The sequence below is a fragment of the Setaria italica genome, chromosome IX, assembly GCF_000263155.2.
Source record: "Setaria italica strain Yugu1 chromosome IX, Setaria_italica_v2.0, whole genome shotgun sequence".
Lineage (NCBI taxonomy): Eukaryota > Viridiplantae > Streptophyta > Magnoliopsida > Poales > Poaceae > Setaria > Setaria italica.
In genome coordinates, this window is record NC_028458.1 from 12,907,979 (window position 1) to 12,927,432 (window position 19,454).

The window sequence follows — 19,454 nt, forward strand, 5'->3', positions numbered from 1 at the left end:
ACGGTAGTTCGGCGATCCCGGTTCCACGTAATAGAGTTTCGGCAGCACCTCCTTATTGTTCTCCGGATATACAATCTCCCATCAAGGACGTTTATTTGGAGAATAGCGGGGAGGTGCTGCCGAAATTCTATCTCGGGTCGGAGTAGACCATGGATACTAAACCCACCTACACATCCTCAGGTGGGATTAGGACCTATCTTCACCTAATAGACAGTATAGAAACATGTAGATGCAATATGATTTTTTGTATTACTCGCTTATATGCTAGAGGATGGAGGATCGTCTGTGGATGTACATGGGCCGCTCTAGTCAGAATTCGTTAACCAATGAATGGATTGACAAGACGGATGTTTTCTTGGAACGGGCATTTGCAAGTGTCAAAGGAGCTAGATCGACTTGGTGTTCGTGTAGCAAATGTGAAAACATGCGTCGGCAAACCAAGCTAGACATGGGCAAACATCTTGTGAAGAACGGATTTACGTCAGACTACACCAGGTGGATCTACCATGGTGAATCCGATCGTCGGAGAGATGAGGTCTTGAGACAACGCATCGAGGAATATGATGATGATGCTAGGGTGGGAGACATGTTAAATGACTATCATGAAGCACACTTCGATGAAGCACGTAGGGAGGAGGAGCCAGAGGCTACCGCAAAGGCTTATTACGAAATGTTGTCTGCGGCACAGCAGCCCCTTCACGGCCATACCAAGGTTTCTCAATTGGATGCCATTGCACGCCTAATGGATGTGAAGTCTCAGTTTAGCTTGAGTCGAGACGCGTTTGATATTATGCTGACAGTTTTTGGAAGCCTGCTCCTGGTTGGTCACATCTTGCCAAAGAGCATGTATGAGGCACAGAAACTCCTTCGTGCACTTAAGATGCCATACGAGCATATACATGCTTGCCCGAAGGGATGCATCTTATTTAGGAAAGAGTATGCGGAAGCAAAGTACTGTGTGAAGTGCGAATCATCTAGGTTTCTGGAGGTAGACTCTGGTGATGGTCAGAAGAAGCAGCTCGCAATCCCCGTGAAGGTTCTACGGTATCTTCCTTTCATACCGAGGATCCAACGGCTTTACATGACTGAAGAATCCGCAAAACAGATGACATGGCACAAAAACGGACGTTGATATAATCCTGAGAAGCTGGTACACCCATCCGATGTTGAAGCCTGGAAAAGCTTTCATGCGATTTATCCTGCGAAAGCTCTAGAGGCCTGTAATGTACATGTTGCGTTGGCAACAGATGGGTTCAATCCTTATGGAATGGCGGCCGCCCCGTACACCTGTTGGCCCATTTTTGTTATCCCCCTGAATCTCCCCCCTGGCATCCTCTTTCAACGACATAATATATTCTTGTCGTTGATAATTCCAGAGCACCCGAGGAATAATATGAGTGTGTACATGGAGCCTCTGATTAATGATTTGGTTCGTGCTTGGGAGGAAGGGGTATGGACATATGACCAAGCTACAAAGACAAACTTCAAGATGCATGTTTGGTACCAGTACTCCCTGCATGACTTGCCGGCATATGGGATTTTCTGCGGATGGTATGTTCACGGGAAGTTCCCATGCCCAGTATGCAAAGCATCTTTGAAGTTCATTTGGTTGTCGAAGGGTGGAAAGTATTCTTCGTTCGACAAACATCAACAATTCCTCCCTCCTGACCATCCATTCAGACGAGACATCAACAACTTTACGAAAGATGTCGTAGTTACAGACCCCGCACCGCCGATGATGACAGGGGCTGCAATTCGTGCTCAGTTAGACACTCTCGAGGTCAATAATGAAGAAGGTGGTTTTGTGGGATATGGCGAGCAACATGCTTGGACTCAGAAGTCGTGCTTGTGGAACCTTCCCTATTTTGATGACCTTCTTCTTGCACATAACATTGATGTAATGCACACCGAAAAGAATATCGCCGAGGCAATTTCTGGTACAATCATGGACATTCCTGACAAGACAAAGGATAACGTTAAGGCTAGAGTGGATCAAGCGAGGTTGTGCAATAGACCAAAGCTAAACATGGCGCCTCCAAGAGCTGGCAAGTCATGGAGAAAGCCTAAGGCCGATTTCGTTCTGACGAGGGTCCAAAGGAGGGAGGTACTAGAATGGTTCCAAACGTTAATGTTTCCTGATGGGTATGCAACGAATTTGAAGAGGGGAGTGAATTTAGCTACTATGCGAATCAACGGGCTCAAGAGTCATGATTACCATATATGGCTTGAGTGCCTACTTCCGGTGATGGTTCGAGGCTATGTCCCTGAGCATGTCTAGCAGGTGCTAGCGGAGTTGAGAAATTTCTTCCACCAGCTTTGTGCGAAGGAGTTATATCGTACCGTGGTTGCAGAAATGGAAACAATGGCGCCTGTGTTGCTCTGTAAGTTGGAGAAGATCTTTCCACAGGCTTCTTGAATCCGATGCAGCATATGATTCTACACCTCCCGTATGAAGCACGAATGGGGGGCCTGTGCAGGGCCGTTGGTGCTATTCAATTGAAAGATGTCAAAAGGTTCTTCGAACTAAATGTAAGAATAAATGCAAAATTGAAGCATCCATTGCAGAGGCATACATTCTGGAGGAGGTGTCAAACTTCACAACAAAATACTACGCTGACAACCTTCCTAGCGTGCATAATCCACCTCCTCGTTACAATGCCAGCGAAGATGAATTGAGCCTTAGCATTTTCCGAGGGCAACTCGGAAGTGCAAGTGGTGCGATCCGCAAGACCTTAAAATATGAAGAGTGACGCACTATCAAGCTGTATGTGTTGACCAACCTATCTGAGGTGGAGCCGTACATGATGTAAGTTCTCAACAAACTTGTTCTGAACTAGTCACCATTCTTTTGCCTAATCGCATATTTCTCGTTGGTACAGGAAATTTCATCGTCAATTCTGGCATAAATCAAGGCAACCGTACCCGCACGAAGTTGAGACTCTTCTTAGAGAGGGTGCGGGAAATGGAATGCCCGATTTCATTTCTTGGTTCAAACAGAATGTACAATCCAATTTCATCATCAATTCTCGTACATACGATTAATATAATGAACCGCCCTGCTTGAACTTGCAGGGCCAAACCGATGCGTCTATGAATGTCGAGTTGAGACAGGTTGCCGATGGCTGTGACTATAGGGTCAGGTCGTTTACCGGTTATGACGTCAATGGATATTGTTTTCACACAACAAGGCACGAGCAGAGTCAGCCCAATCGAAGAACCACAAATAGAGGAGGCAAGGACAATGAACCTGACCAAGGACCAATTCATGAGGGAGTAAAGAACGTTGATACTTACTTTATTTAAAATTAATTAGGCTCAATTTCTTTTTTCATATGTCACATGCTTGATGATGTAGGTGCCTCCGTGGTGGTGCCGTGCGCATATCCAGTGCTGAGAGATGATGGTGGACATGTGGTTGGAGCCCAGGTGGTTGGAGAACCACCTTGCTTGCCGACAGTGGTGTTTGCAGATGCCGAGTGCACCACATCATCAAGGCAGCCTAAGTCTTGATGAATATAGAAAAAAAATGGGTACGCGACTTCAATTCTTTATTCTAATGTTCAATTCTGCATAATTCCTAATCTTTTTGTATTTTTTGCCGCAGTCGTCGTCACATAATGGCCGACCTTGCTCCCAGCTCAAGGCATGGGTTCTGTCCAAAAAGGGCAAGGCGACGACCGACATCGATTTCGACCCGGAGGACCCATCCGAGGCGTACAACCATCCTAGCATACACAGCCACGTCACCGAGTATACAACGATGGCAAGGGAGGTTCACGGGCCAGACTTCGATCCAAGCTCCGAGGATATTGATGGAGAAATCGTGATGAGGGTGAGAGGAGGCAAGAAGCATGGACGATATTGGATTGGCGACGGCGTAATCGACACGGCCTCTACTCCCACTCTCTCCCAGATCCGAGCAAGGAGCACGGACTCGAGCCCGGCGATACGGCCATGACCAACCACTGCACAGTTCCAGATGGAGGCTCTCCAGGTTCTTTCTCTTCCATTCATCGTTCGTTGGTTGTTATACTTTAGCTTTGCATTGTAACATTGCAATGAAATATTGTAGGCCCAGGTGGAAGCAACAAGAGGAGATGGCGGTGAGGATGGACCAGATGTTCCAGTACATGCAGAATTTTGCTTCGAGCATGGATCAATCTTTGCCACCGCCACCGATGTTGTTCCCTCCACCTCAACCACCCACAACTACTCCTGTGAGTCACTTGACACATTGTGCTTAAGATTGAATACTTTAATTTTGACAACTTTAGATATTAGCTCAGAATGTCCTATCCTATGTGCAGAATCAGTCGGCGGCTTCGAATAATGAAGACCAAGATTTGTCACAGTGGTCTCCTTGGCCTCCATGGATTTAGACTTTGCATTTGTGACTTGAACTTGAATTTATGGCTTGTTTCATGCTTACTTTGGATTATGTCTGTGATGTTTATGAATAATGCTTGTAATGGTGGTTGTGAATTATGCCAGTGATTGTTTATTGCCTGTGATGATGTGTATTGTGAATTGAGAGAGGTCCGTTATACGTGACAAAATGGGTAAAAAAGAGAGGTACTGTCTACTTTGCCGAGTGTTACACTCGGCAAAGAGGGGCTTTGCCGAGTATTTTGGCTTTAACACTCGGCAAAGGGGGTAGTTGCACCACTATTTGGTGCTTCTTTGCCGAGTGTATTGGCTTAAACATTCGGCAAAGAAGGCATAAAATGCTCCCGATGACCCATGTTTGCCGAGTGCCACGAACCCGACGCTCGGCAAAGTTTTACATATTTGCCGAGTGTCGAGCCACAGACACTCGGCAAACGTTAATTTTTTTACCGAGTGCCTCAAGGCCGACACTCGGCAAACTTTAATTTTTTGCCGAGTGTCTGCCGTCTGACACTCGGCAAACTTGCCGTTAACCTGGACGCCATCACCGCCGTTGTCGCCGAGTGTTTATCTTCGCCGAGTGTCTTTTTGGCCTTCAGCAAACCTTTTGCAGAGTGCGCGATGTTTGACACTACACTTTGCCGAGTGTTTTTGGGTCTTCGCCGAGTGCCTGTGGCACTCGGCAACTTTACTGTTTCCCATAGTGAACGGCCCGTTAGGCCCATCACCTGGCATCCCCAAAACCTAACCCTAATTTCTTACCCTCGACAAGTCGTCCACCCTACCCAACCCCTCCCTCCCAACCGTACCGTCCTCACCCCATGCCTCTCCTCCACATCGTCCCCATCCTATGGCTGGTGCCCTTCCATCCCCTCTTCCTCCATGGCACTCATGCCACATGACTGGTTGATCAACCACCCCTCCATGCATGGATCGGATCCAGCTAGCTGCAACTTCCCCTTGTCATCATTGTGGGCACCCGCTTGTGCAACTGGCCAGCTCTTCCAAGATGGCGGCACTCGGTGGTAGGGTAAGGACTTGCTGTGGATCCCCTGCACCTGCCACTCTACTACCGATCTGGCTTTCTGATCATTGATGCGGGCATTAGCAAGGTGCCCTTTAGACCTGTGGATGATCCTTATGAAGAAGAGCAAGCTCTTGTACTCTACGTCTCTTGATTCTTGGTTGATCGGGCATGTGATTGTTTTGTCCAATCTATGTTTTATTCGATCTTTGAGAAATGATGTGTTCGTGCTATGAAGAGTGACGATGTCGAGATGATCGGGTCGGCACGGCACGACACAAGTAATTCCTAGGGTGTGCTGTGCCCGGGCCGCATGGTGGGACCGTAGGCTGGTACGGCATGATATATTTAGTAACCATGCTATACCAGCCATGAGATCCTATTTGTTTCAACATCGGGTTAATAATCCAGCTTATATGCTGGACTATGTAAGCTAGCTTATAAGAAGCTAAACGGAATTAAGCTGGCAAGCAATTTGGAAGCCCAAAATTATATGGTTGCTGGATTGTTGGGTTTGTGTATCAAACACTACAACATGTATGTTTTATAGGAACATGCAAAACACATTTGTAGGAACAACTCCGTCGGCCAGCCATCGAATTTTGGTCGGATCCTGCCGCCAAGAATGTGATCCAACTGCAGCTTGGCAGAGATCGCAGGGCCAGACGAGCATATATCGCTCCCGTGGGGAAGAAGGAAGCGGGACGGCCGGGGCAGTGAGTTCTCGGACTAGCTAGAGCTACTTCACCATCAGCCATCACCTTGTGCGGATCGGGTGATGCTATGGACTACGATTTGGAGAGGATAAGAAAGGGAGGAGTGTGAATATGAGAGTTGGGGTTTTGTCGTTCTGGGGGTAGGAAAACCGTGCTGGATGAGCTAGCTGTTTCTTTTTAAAAAAAAACCGTTGTAGCACATATAGATAGCCATAGGGCATCGTCGCCTAAAATTTTGGCCAGCCCAAGAACACCACAACACGGTTGGTGTCGAGCCCATGCCCCATGTCATGCTTCTTCCCCTGCACAGCGTGCTAGTACAGCACGGCTCGATTAATAGCCAGCTAGATAGGTCCATCACCCCTGCATCTAAATTGTCAACCCCAAACCGAACCCTAATTCCTTGCCTCCACCGCTCGTCCGGCCCCACCTGATCACCCCCTCTCTCATGACCGCACCACCCCAGGCCCATCCCTCCCCTCCACGCGAGCCCCATCTCATGATGGGCGCCCTTCCATCCCTCTCCCTTTGCACCCCTGCTGCATGGCTGGCCGCCTCCCCTCCCCTAAACATGGATTGGACCGCCGGCTGACACTCCCCGTGCCCTCATGGTGCACACACGTGCGTGTAGCTTGCTCCTTCAAGATGTGGAGGCAGCGTGCGGGCTCATGCAGTCGATACGCCCCCTCCATTTGTCGCCCTACTGCCGGATCCAACCTCATGGTTGCTAACAGCATCATCAGCGAGGTGTCCCGCCTGCAGACTCGTAGACTATGATCATGAAGAACAACAAGCTCTTGTCTGCTCCATCTTTTGATTCGTTGGTTGCTTGGGCATGTGATTTTTTTCTTTGATCTATGTTTTCTTGGATCCATGCATGGACAATGATGTGTTTGTGGTGTGAAGTGTGAACAATGTGGCGGGGCCACTACGGGCCCATTGTGCTGATCGGGCCGTCATGGCATGGGCAAAAACCCGGCATGCTGTGCCGGGCCGTATGGTGGGCCCTTGGGCTGGCACAGCATGGCACAATTAGTAACCGTGCCTCAATGGGTTGTGCCGCCTGTTTGACCATGTTTGACCATCTACAGTAGCACCTGTGATCCTATTTGTTTCCACCTCGGATTATATTATCTTGCTTATATGTTGGACTATATAAACTGGCTTATAAGAAGCTACACGGAATTAAGCCGGTAAGAAATTTGGAAGTCCAAAGTATATGGTTGTTGGATTGTTGGGTTTGTTTGTCAAACACTACTACTGAAGTACTGATACGGTTTTTAGGAATGGGCGAACTGCTACTTGTAGGAGCCGTTTGGAGAGGAAAGCGAGAGATTGAAGGCGAGCCAGGGTCTGCGCACGAGGAAATCTTTGATGGCTTCTTTATAAGCTCCGGCAAGTGGCAACCTGAGAACGTTTTTTGACTGTTACTTGCCTCCTCCGGGCTGGATGACCCTGTTTGCTTTTTTTTTTTTACCGTTGTAGCACCTGAGATGTGATTGTATACGCATAAAATTGCACACTATCTTGTCCCAGAACAAAGAATACTTAGGTGCATTAACTATTAAGATGGAGTCAACCTAGTCAAAGAGGATATTGGTGGCAAGTCAAATAGGTAGCCTAGGGGAAAATCACTAAGGACTAGTGTCGGAGCTTTAGTGTGGTGGTCGGACACACTTCACATGAGTGAGACATTCCTCAAAAGACCATGCATGGAGGTTTGCCGGTTTGAACCTAAAAACTGGGTGGTGGTGGCAAGTCATAGTATATATGGCAGCATCGCAAAGTTTGCATCAAAACAAAGGTTAGTTGTAAAGGTTCCAGATCTGTTTGATAACAACAAAAATGCAGAACATCATTGCTACTAGTAGGTCATTGAAGTCTCTCTCTCGACTTTGCATTGAGTGGGGACTGATATGTATTGAGTTGGTGCCTTGCGTATGTTGTTGCACTACGGTTTGGAGAGGAAAGCGAGAGATCGAAGGCAAGCTGTGGTCTAGGGGTTAGGTAGGCTTCAAGTATGTAAGCACTGGCACGTGGCATGCTGAGAACGTTCGTTTTTTTGACCGTTGTTGACTAGCTGCCTCCTAACTGGATGAGGTGGTCTCATTTTTTACCCTTGTAGCAACCGATAAGATGTGATTCTATATGCAACCAGAGAGGATGTTGCATTGTTCAATTTTAATTTGATTCTGTTTCTTTCCACCTCACATTATGCATATCAGCTTATATGTTGGGTAACACAAGCTGGTTTATAAGAAGCTACAGGGTTAGTGTGCAATTTGTTGGGAGCCGAAATAATGTGGTTGGATTGTTGTTGGATATTATGAAATGTATCTTAGTTCCTTTACATGGTTGCAAACATTTATGACACATCATACACTTTGTGAAAACGTATTATAGGTATGTAGGAAATGTAATGGACACATGAAGGCCGTTTCTGGAAATACTCCCTCCATTCTATTTACATCCGTTCCAAATTGTAGGTCGTTTTAGCTTCTCTAAGTGCATAGTATTTGCTATGCATCTAGATATGATGTACGTCTATATGCATAACAAATACTATGTACCTAGAAAAATAAAACGACGATAATTTAGAACCGGGAGAGTACATTGGTTTACCGTAACGCCTGTAGGTCACCGCCAGACTTGGGAAAGACCAAGGGCTGGTACCGTTGATGAATCAAATGTAACAGGCTATATCACCACCTTGTCCGTTACCTTTGACATACAGTAGTAGTAAGAGCACAAATACGCGAACAGTGTTAAGATAAGATTGCAGTTGTAAGATGAAATTTAATTTTTTTACGGCTCGCCGCTGGATAATTTTTTACCGTTCAATTGGCTTGGAATACAAGGCAACCACTTTTTTCTACAACGAGTTGCTCATCTGGAGACAATCGAGCCCTCGAGTGTTGAAGGCACATCACTAACATTCCTGCATACAAACTCAACGTGCATTAGGAAACAGACCTCATCTCAACTCACTTTAAGAACAGGAACCACAACAGAGTCACGATTGCACATCTGCAAAGCAACTGAATTTATACAAAACACCTTGACTAGTTCCAAAAGGGAAAAATCTAAACACCACTCGGGTGTTTCATTGTCGTCGTGTTCTGTACTTGTCTTGACGGGTCAAACAGTTGGGGATCTTATGGGTCCCATTTTAAACTTAACAGGTTCGTTCAAAAAATTATTTCGTTCAGTATTTTCACCTACCAACCAATTGAGTCCGGCCCATTTAGCGAAGCCCCAATCATTGCCCAACTGAACAGGGCCGTCTTGCTCACGCTCTTCGCACTACCCCCGGCGCGGCGCCGCTCTCAAAAACGCAAAACCCCAACTCCCCCATTCCCCAACCAAAAGTACCAAACCCCACCACCGATCACCGGAATGGCGGACGGCGAGGAGCCCCTGGTCCAAGAATCCACCGTCCCCGTCGTTCCCGCCGCCGACCCCTCCGGCCGCTCCGTCCGATTGGTCTACACGCTCCTCCCTGGCGCCGAGCCCTTCGCCCGTCTCCCGGCCCTGCCGTCCCCGCCCCGCGACCCCGGACCCGTTCTTGCCCGCAGCGGGGCCCTGGCGGAATTCCGTGGGTGGCCGGGGGGCCGCTCCAAGCTGTGGAGGCGGTGGGTGGACAAGCTCCAGCCGCGGCACGAGGTACTGTGGCGGGACCTCGGGATCCTGGACGCCATCCTCACCACCACGTACCGGGTGTGGCGCGACGAGGGCGCCCTGCTCCAGCTCGCCGCGTTCTGGTCCGCCGCCACCAGCACCTTCGTCTTCCCCTGGGGCGAGGCCACCGTCACGCTCCAGGACGTCGCCGCGCTCGCGGGCCTGCCCCTCGTCGGCGGCCCCGTGCGCGCGCCGGTGCCGGAGGAGCTCGAGAAGGAGGTGGGCGCGCTCGAGGCCGTCCGGGTTGTGCTCAACCAGAGCAAGAACAGGAAGCCGTCGTACGGAGTGTGGGTGAAGCACTTCCTCAACCGCGCGCCGGACAAGGAGGCGTCCGCCGCGGGTGGCCGCGGCGACCTGGAAGAGCACGGCGCGTTCCTGTCCATGTGGCTTTCTCGCTTCGTGCTCCCATCACCGCCGTTAGACGTCGTCCAGTCAGCGACGTTCCCCATCGCCGTCCGTCTGGCGCGCGGCCAGAGCGTGGCGCTCGCGCCCGCCGCACTCGCCAGCATCTACAGCGACCTCTCGGCGCTCAAGCGTCGCCTGGGCTTGCACAAGAGAAAGGAGCCGCCTTTCGGAGTCTCCGCACCGATGCAGATTCTCCAGCTTTGGGTCTGGGAGCGTTTCCCCGAGCTGCGCCCCAAGATGGTGAGCTCCCGTGCTCCTGATGTCGTTGGGATGCCAAGGGTTGCCCGGTGGCATAACGTCCGCAATGTGCTCGACACGAAGTATGTTTACAGAGTGCTCATGTCGCCCAAGGAGTTTGAGTGGCGACCCTATGGAAGTAGCAGTGTTGCTCTGCAGCCCAAGACCGGTGGCTGCTGGGTGCGTGGCCAGGACATCACAAGAAGCAAAGCACTGTTGTCATTTGCGCGGTGTTTGCGTGCTTGTGAGCTTGTGGGCATGAATTGCATTGAGAGGTACCGTCCTCATCGTGTTGCAAGGCAGCTGGGCTTTTATCAGGATGTCCCAGGAAATGTAGTCCGTGTAAATTCAAGGTGGGAGAAAGCATGGGAGTCATACAACGTAGAAGCCAAAAATCTTGCATTTGTTGTTCCAAATCACAAGCCAGGTGTGACAGTTAAGTATGCTCAATGGTGGGAGCCTTACTCGTCGGCATGTGCTACTGCAGTTGCAAATGCTGTGAATACTAAACGACTTTATGTTTTGGTTAATCCAGTAAAAAGAAAAATGGAAGGGCTTCTTGCTGCTGATTCTGACAAAAAGATGCATGTTGACACATCGATCGGGATTCAGCAGCCAGCACCAGATGCAGCTGAGGATTTGGAGGATGAAATTCCTCTTGTGGAGAGACTCAATAGTATCATTAAGATGATGCGTAAGAAGCATACCACTGAATGTTTGGTGAAAGGTTCTGAGCAGGAGCTAATTGCTGAAAGTTCAAACAGTTTTAGACCAACATCTGCAAGTCTTGGAGCTAGGAAGGCAATTATACACAAAGATTTTGAGCAAGCCTTATCTGATGAATTCACCGGCTCTTTACGTATGGTTGGTGGGTCATCCTGTGGTTCAGCTGCCAAACTGGCACTAAACAAATATCTCCAGCAAACTGAAGAGGAAGGCCTTGTTATTTCTAACGAGGAAAATAATACCAGACCAGAATATGGCGATTTCTTGTTCCACAATGTCGTCCAGGGTGCAGTGAGTTGTGGAAGCAATGAAGCCATTATTGGAGCTGCAACTAAAGTTGATATGTTGCCATCACCTGAAGACATCTTGGTGATCAGTGATTGCGAGGTTGAAACTGGTCTGAATAACAGAACTCTCAGGCAAGAACCGGATGTATTAACTCATGCTGCAACTATTCAAACTTATGTTGGTCACTCAGAAGGACCGACTGAAGAAATGCAGAAATGCACTGTCGCAGGAGACAAGGTGCACAAGGAAAAAACTGGTTCTCTGTATTGTAATGAGAAAGGAAATGAAGACGTCTTAGTATCTAATCAAGAATTAGAATCTGTGATAGAAAACCTCGCAGAAGCTAATAGAAAGAAATCAGGTATCATACTTGAAGTGACAGTCCTATCCTTCAATCTGAAATGCATATCAAAACTCAAAATAAACCTTTTCCTTGTCTCTTTTCTTTTGTAGGAAACAGTGAGAGGTCGTCGTCGAGCAGGCTGGTTGATGAAATCACGAAACTGGCTAGCATGGAAGTTTGTACAGAAACTCTCTATTACCTTAGTCAATTTGATCAGGCAAAAGATGCCTGGGACAAAGATGCAAATAGCACAGGTGCAGATCAAGATGTTTACATGCCAAGACGTGCAGTTGGGACAATGGAAATGATTAAAATGGCATCTATAATTCGACAGGCTGAAATTGCTGAGTTGAAGAAAAATATTGACAGACTGAAGGAAGAGATCCTGGCGCTAGAGGCAGCTGAGAGCTGACCAATGGGACTATATGGGAGAGCCTAAAAACGTAAAGTATAACTTGAGATATGAGATATAGTACTATTTTTTTCTTAACATGACATTAGACATCTGCTGAGGTTATGATAGGCTGAACTTGCTAGTGAAAACAGGTTCTATTGTGAATTTTTGGGTTTCACGTGTTGTCTTGAAGGAACCCAGTAGTGAAGAAACTGTGGTACAGAGACACAAAAAACGATAATATATACTGATGTTAGCGAAAATGTGCTCCTTCACCTCTTTTTTGTGTTTGTGGATTCAATCTATCCAATCATCTCTCAGCTATATACTTCAATCATTGATTTTGCCGGCCTTTGTCTTGCATGGATTGGTATTTTTGTTGCATACTCTGGCAATGAGTGAATTATTCATGTGCCATTTCAATTTTCATTATTTTTCACTTAATCTTCTGTAAATTATGAGAAAAGAAAAAACCTGTTGTGTCAACAAAATAAATTTAAAAAATGGCAGAAGGCATACATAGTTATGGCTTGAGCTGTATTCTGATACTCAGGTGATGAGAATGAAACGGCCGAAGCGACTACCTTTGCATGAAAACTGGAAAACCGTATTGATGCTGTAGTGGCTTGAGCATTTGAATTGCAACAGCCATGGGTTTCCCAAATTCGCCTTGGCGTTTTAGAATGTAGGCTTCTCCTGTTCAAGATTAACTGGTTATCATTGTTCTTTTTCATGGATTGTTTAGTCTGGGTTCTCGTTTAGTATAATCAGGTTTTCTTTTTTCCTTTTTGTTTGAAAGACACAATCAGGTTTTCTAGATGGCTAAATCGAACATATCAAGTGGTTTGATGGAACATGGTTTTTAAAGTGCTCCAACAATTCATGTTTAAAAGATATATATTTTAAGAACATTAGAGTCGTACTCCCTCCGTCCCAAATTATAGGTCGTTTTAGCTTTTTTACATTTATGTACTTTATTATGCACTTAAATATATCCTATGTCTAGATGCATATGCATCTGGAAAAACCAAAACGACTTGTAATTTGGGACGGAGGGAATATTTCATAAGCATATTTCATCAGGTTGCTGCTGGTGGAATCATGTTTAAAAAAATCTGGCAGCATTAGCGGATGGAGTCAGATGGGGACTTGAAGGCATTGCCATGGGACAGTTGCCTAAGTTAATGTTTTTTATTGCTCTTTTATTCAAGTTACAACTTACTCCCTCCGTCCCTAAATAACTGTCGCTTTCGCTTCCCGAGAAACAACTTTGACTAAATATATATAAAAAATATTAATATTTATGATACAAAATTAATATCATTAGATAGATATTTGAATCTAGTTTTTTAATAAATTTATTTGAAGATATGCGTATATTTTCTACAAATCCAGTCAAACTTGCGGCACGAAAACTAAAAGCGACAGTTATTCAGGGACAGAGGGAGTAGTTGCATTCAAGTTTAAACTTTAAAATTTCTCTTTACATTTTCTGCGTAAACTGAAACACGGTGGCTTGAAATATTTGGAGGAAACCTCCATACAGACCCTTCCTCTTTCCCAAAATTTCCACAGCTTTTCTTTTTTTTCCCGGAAAGATTCCACGGCTTTTCTCATTGTACCTGTTTCGCTCAAAGTCAAACCCCACACGAGTGAGTGGTCGGCAAATCAGTTACTGGCATGTGGGCCAGAAGGAATCATAGGCCCACCTGTCCGTGTCCTGCCCGCCAACCGCGAGGGGCTGAGGGAGGAATCTGATTGGGCCTCCCATTGAGAGCGCCGCCGCCGCCGCCGTCGCTCCTCCGTTTTGCAAACTCCCATCACCTCTATCTTCTTCTGTTGATTTCTCCCGCAAGAGCTCGCACTCGAGGAGGAGAGGGAGATGAGGAAGCTGCTCTCCTCGCCCCTGGCCGCGCTGTCGCTGCCGGAGATGGCGGCGGGAGGGGTCGCGCTGGCGCTGCGGGGCTGGTGGGAGGAGGTGAACGGCTCGTCGGCGTGGCAGGACGGCGCCTTTTTCTCCCTCTCCGCCGCCTACGCGCTCGTCTCCGCCGTCGCGCTGGTACGCCACTGGACCTCCTCCGGACCCGCTCCAGCCCTTTACTCGCCGCCGCCGAATCGCGCTAGTGCCCGCCATCTTGGTTTTGGGGGTGGTTTGACCTCTCGATCTGAAACTTCGCCGTGCGATATTGGCTCCGGGGATGCTTTGCCCACGGGCGTGAGGATTGGCCGCATTGCTGTACCTAAACGCTTCCATTTCTGGGACTGTGGCCGGATGAATTGTGCGTGTGTAAGCTGAAACTGTGCCTACACAGATGGGTTTAGGTTGATATGTCTCACAAAAATGGAATCCTCGCTGATTTCCTTTCATAAATGTGTGCCATTGCCTTTACTGCATCTATCCACATATGGCCACCCTATTCGCTGAATAATTGTAAATTTGTTAGTAGTTTATGGAAAGCGATTGTGGAGGGCTGCCCACACCACATTGTTGTGCTATTGTAATATGCAGCCTAGGAAGCAGTTTAAGCATGGTTCTTAAAATTAGTATGTATTTGCTTGTCATCCTTCTAATACTGGTAATATGGCCTACCCTGGCCTCGTAACTTGGCCTAACATGGGATTATAGAGTAATAGGCAGGGCACCTTTTCAACTCATGTTTTGATCATTGTTTATGACAATCAAATTCAATGCTCCAGATACAGGTATAGCTGGCTGAGCACTTGGCCGAATAGCTGTAACAGGTGCAGACAAGCTGTACTAGATGGTTCTGCGATATATACTGGACCTGCAGCTGCATGTCAGGCTGCATCAGTCAGCTGTTATGCATGAGTAGTCCTATAACCATTCTTAATAACCATTTGTCACACATTGAAGATCAATATTTTTGTCTCCAGTGAACAGCATAATGTTATTCTACCTTAATCCATGGACAATCTTTGCCTTTCCTGGCAGAAGGAATGCCTAGTGTCCCTTGAATAAAAACTTGATTATCCATGGGATGCACATATTAGCACCAATCAGTTGCTGCATCACGTGTTCTATCACTTGAAGTTTTCCACATGCTGCTTTTGTCAAGGTTTAAGTGTGGGGGCTGAATCTTTGTTGATTGTGAGTTGTAGCTTTTATGAAGCAAATTTTTGTGCAAGTATTGGTTTGTCTACTTCTCTCTACAACTATGCATCCACCTACTTCCATCTAGTGCTCTCACTTTAGTTTTAGCAGCATTAGTGCAAAATTGCACATAAGCTTTATGCTTTCGAGTGCCACAAACATGAAGCATTGACATCTTCACTGCTAAGTTGTTCACAACTTGCCTCCATTCTTTTCGAAAACCCTTGCTTAATGGTTGTTGTAGAATAATTAGGACAGCTCCATTTCTCTGAAAGGAATTGTCTGAAGAAAATACTGGCAAAAATTTTGGATTAGGACATGCACCATGATAAAGGTGAAAAATCTGCAAGAATTCTCATCAATAAAGAAGTAAAGCCTGAGAGAAAAAAAAAGTTTCTGTAACAGCATTTGATCTTGCAACAGGCGAAATGCTCATTTGATTATCCTATTTTGCTCTACTTAAAAGGATGGCCAAACCAATCTTTCTACTATCTAACATACTCGGTTACGTCTTTCTACATTTAGATTACAAATATGTGCTTTAGAAAGGATCAATCCTCTGGAAGGTCTTAGTAGTCACTAATGATATCATCAATAGATTATTTGAAGATACATTGTGCCATCAGTCTCACCCTTGCATCCTTTTTAGTTAATTTGGTTTAGTGGACTGTTGGAGCTGTCTTAAAAGGTGTTCATGGTAAAGTGTGTATTATGTACCATTTTGAAAGGATTTTCGCCGTGCTAAGAGTACAATGCAAGTCTGCTCTTACTGTATTCTAACATATACTTTTTGCTGGTATTCCAATAAACTTTGTATACCATTTAATTTTGAGGATCCTATCTAACAATGAAGTGCCATCATTGTTCCAAAATCCTGCGATTACATTTAGCAATGTTTGAACTTTGAAACATTACATCCTACATTAATAAGTTTTGCGCCTTTACAACATTATTCTCAACAATGTGTGGTCAGTACTTTGAACTGCATGCTAGTAACATGAAATTTTAATTTCGTAACTCTGGATTTATGATAGTGAATCTATCAGTTACCTCAAAATGATTTTGCCAACCATTAAGTACTCACTTCATTCAGATTTGCAGATTCAATTAGTCAGAATTCAGTTGCGGGTGCCGGAAATTGGTTGGACCACACAAAAGGTTTTCCATCTAATGAATTTCATTGTGAATGGAGGTAATGTGGCTGTCCTAATGTTTTATCTTCTATCTTTAGTGCATCCTATTTCAATAACCATGGGGTGCCTCTTGCAGTTCGTGCTATTGTATTTGGGTTTCATGCACATGTGTTCCTGCTTCAACCAAAAGTAAGAACCATGCACTTAAGAAGATTTATCTAAAATGTTATTGACACCTTTCTTTCTGCGATACTTATTCTATAGTACCTGGATCACTGTTTTACTTGAAATTATGTGTGCAGTACAGAATCTATAGCTTTTCTTATGGACTGCTCACTGCATTTTGTTTCCTCCTATTTTGTTCTTTCAGTCCGTCCATGTACTTTGATTGTTCAGCTAAACCATTCTGTTCTGTTTCAACAGGTGTATACTTTAGTGTTGTTATATCTTCCTGGTCTCTTATTTTTCTCAACCTACACATTGCTTGTGCTGTTCTGGGCAGAGATATACCATCAGGTGTCACCAATATCTGTTGCTTTTTTGCTTTTTTCCAGTTACAAAATTTGCACTTATTTAATTATATGTTAATTTGTATGTCTATGCCAGGCTAAGCATCTTCCCACAGACAAGCTAAGGACTATATACATTGCAGTTAATAGCATCATATATGTCATTCAGGTTGGTTTTTACCTGGTCTGTAGATTCTATTGTCATATGCTATTAGGATGCTTTATTTAATTCACCCCAACTCTAAAATACATAACTTGGTTGTTCTCTGGTATCTGTAGTCTTCAAAATATATATGTGTATTTAATAGACGTTTACAGGTTTGTATTTGGGTATACCTTGGAATAAATGACAATCCTCTCATGGAGCTTGTTAGCAAAATATTCATATCAGGTATGTCCTTTGTCATTATTGCTGCTAGAGAAAATTATATGTTTATTTTATCAGCTTTTTAGCTTGCTAATGGTTTTTCTGTTGATTTTCAGCTGTCTCCTTTATAGCTCTTCTGGGATTCTTAATTTATGGTGGAAGGTAGCATGTTTTCTTTTGGACATTATATGTTTTTTGATAAGTTTATTTTGAAGATGTTTCTATTGTCATTTGTCTAGGTTATTCGCCATGCTGAGACACTTCCCAATTGAATCAAAGGGGCGGAGAAAGAAGCTTTACGAGGTAATTAATCTAAATCACTTACATACCTGTTCTATTGTTGTATTAGCCTAGTGTGCATGGGGAAAATAACCGTTCGCTTGCTGTATTGTGCGCAAAAAACTCATTCCATGCGAACACTTTGCAGTGGTACATATCAAAATTAGCCAGTTTAGAGTGCCATTTATCTAACTTCCGCATTAATTAGCTTAACTGGTAAGCTGTAATATCACAGGAAATTCTGATGATTTAGTGCTTAGAGTTGCATGGCTGTATCTAACTAATATGTTTGTTGATGCCTAGCTTAAGATTCCCATGTGCCATAAATGGGGCTAACTTTATATGTATTAAAATTGTTTGTCAGGTCGGGACTGTGACAGGAATTTGTTTCACATGTTTCTTGATAAGATGCATTGTGGTGAGTATTTAGTTCTTATTGAATCTAATATTTATTCTGAGAAGTACTTTCAAGAATAATGCTAGCTTCATTGATGTGGGACTAAAGTTCAGGTGTAGAACTCTAGAGATAGTCATTTTTTCAGAATTAATGCATACTCCCTCCCTCCCTTGAAGAGTGCAATTCTAATTTTTTTAGACAGATTAGTGGTGGCATGAAAAGACTTCCATGCTCTCATTTATTGGCCACATGCAGTTAGTTTTGGCATGCAAATCAAATCTGACCACTTAATTAGGCAGGTAGTTAGATCCAATTCCTAGAATTGCACTCTTTTGTGGAATTTTTTTTAAATGCTAGGATTACAATTTTCATGGGACGGAGGGAGTATTAAGTATTATTTGGCACCCTTAAAGTAGATGATACAACTGGTCACAACAGAAATTTACAGTCTAAATGTCAAACGTCCAGCATAATAAAGATGGTGTTTGGTCATTGGTATTACTTTGTGCCTTTGCTCAGTAGCTTGCAGGTGCAGGGTTTGCCTCTGGCACAATACCTGATACAGTAGGTACTAGCAGCAGATTTTACAACATCACTTTGAAGTGCTTCAGGGTGATGTTGAGGGCACAAGACTAGCCTGGACTAAATAGTTGGTTCAGCAACTAGGACATGAGTAATTCCTTTTTTTTCAGCTTTTGCAGTCCAGATATCAATTTGTATCAAATCCATATATTGAACTTCATTAGGCAGAAGTTTTGGCAAAATCAGTCCTGTTTTCTTAGGTTTGGCTAGTATTGCTGCCTCTATTAGATATTGTTGATAAGTCCAGTATCATGTTTACATGTGTGTGTTTTCTCTTCAGTATGTTCAGATTTTCTACTTATATGACCAGCTCTTAATCTTACCTCATGATTGACAATGTGATGTCAGGTGTCATTTTCATCATTTAATCCTGAACTATCTCTTGAAGTTTTGGATCATCCAGTTTTGGATTTCTTCTACTATATGGTAAGTATACCATGAAACATAGGATGTCTTGTTCATGGCCCACGATACTCCTTGTATTCTTATATATGCTTATTTTCCTTTGTAGTTGACAGAGATACTGCCTTCTGCCCTTGTACTATTCATCCTACGGAAACTTCCCCCAAAGAGAGTATCAGCACAACAATACCACACCATTCGTTAGATGTAGTGCCAAGAAATCCTTAGAAAACCCTAAATTTCCGTTCGTCAGGCCGAATTGTGATTTGAGCGTGCCTTGAGAGGATTTTTGCCATCGAAACGCCATGGCCATGATGTATAAGAGGGTCTCCCTCATTCTGTCAAAGGCCCATTTTTCTGGGCATTGTATGTCTTAAGCTCCCTGTATCAGTAACCTGTCTATAGCTTTTATACTGTCTAACAAACTTGTATCTTTTCTGCTGAAATGGGTGGTTTCGATAATTTAGTTTGATACC

General features: G+C 44.8%; 1 protein-coding gene and 1 non-coding gene across 2 annotated transcripts; both read left to right on the plus strand.

Moving 5' to 3' along the window:
- The first annotated feature begins 9,522 nt into the window (after positions 1 to 9,522).
- Positions 9,523 to 10,798, plus strand: LOC101778400. Its single transcript, XR_002675708.1, has one exon. It is a non-coding gene; the product is annotated as an uncharacterized LOC101778400 (transcript).
- A 3,146-nt stretch (positions 10,799 to 13,944) lies between these two features.
- On the plus strand, positions 13,945 to 19,452 carry LOC101773902 (tobamovirus multiplication protein 1). Its single transcript, XM_004982496.2, has 11 exons — positions 13,945 to 14,256; positions 16,411 to 16,501; positions 16,579 to 16,631; positions 16,866 to 16,958; positions 17,049 to 17,120; positions 17,270 to 17,342; positions 17,435 to 17,480; positions 17,558 to 17,621; positions 17,962 to 18,015; positions 18,925 to 19,002; positions 19,088 to 19,452. The coding sequence occupies exons 1-11, from the start codon at positions 14,080 to 14,082 to the stop codon at positions 19,181 to 19,183; spliced, it is 897 nt and encodes a 298-aa protein (XP_004982553.1). The 5' UTR covers positions 13,945 to 14,079; the 3' UTR covers positions 19,184 to 19,452.
- The last annotated feature ends 2 nt before the right edge of the window (positions 19,453 to 19,454 follow it).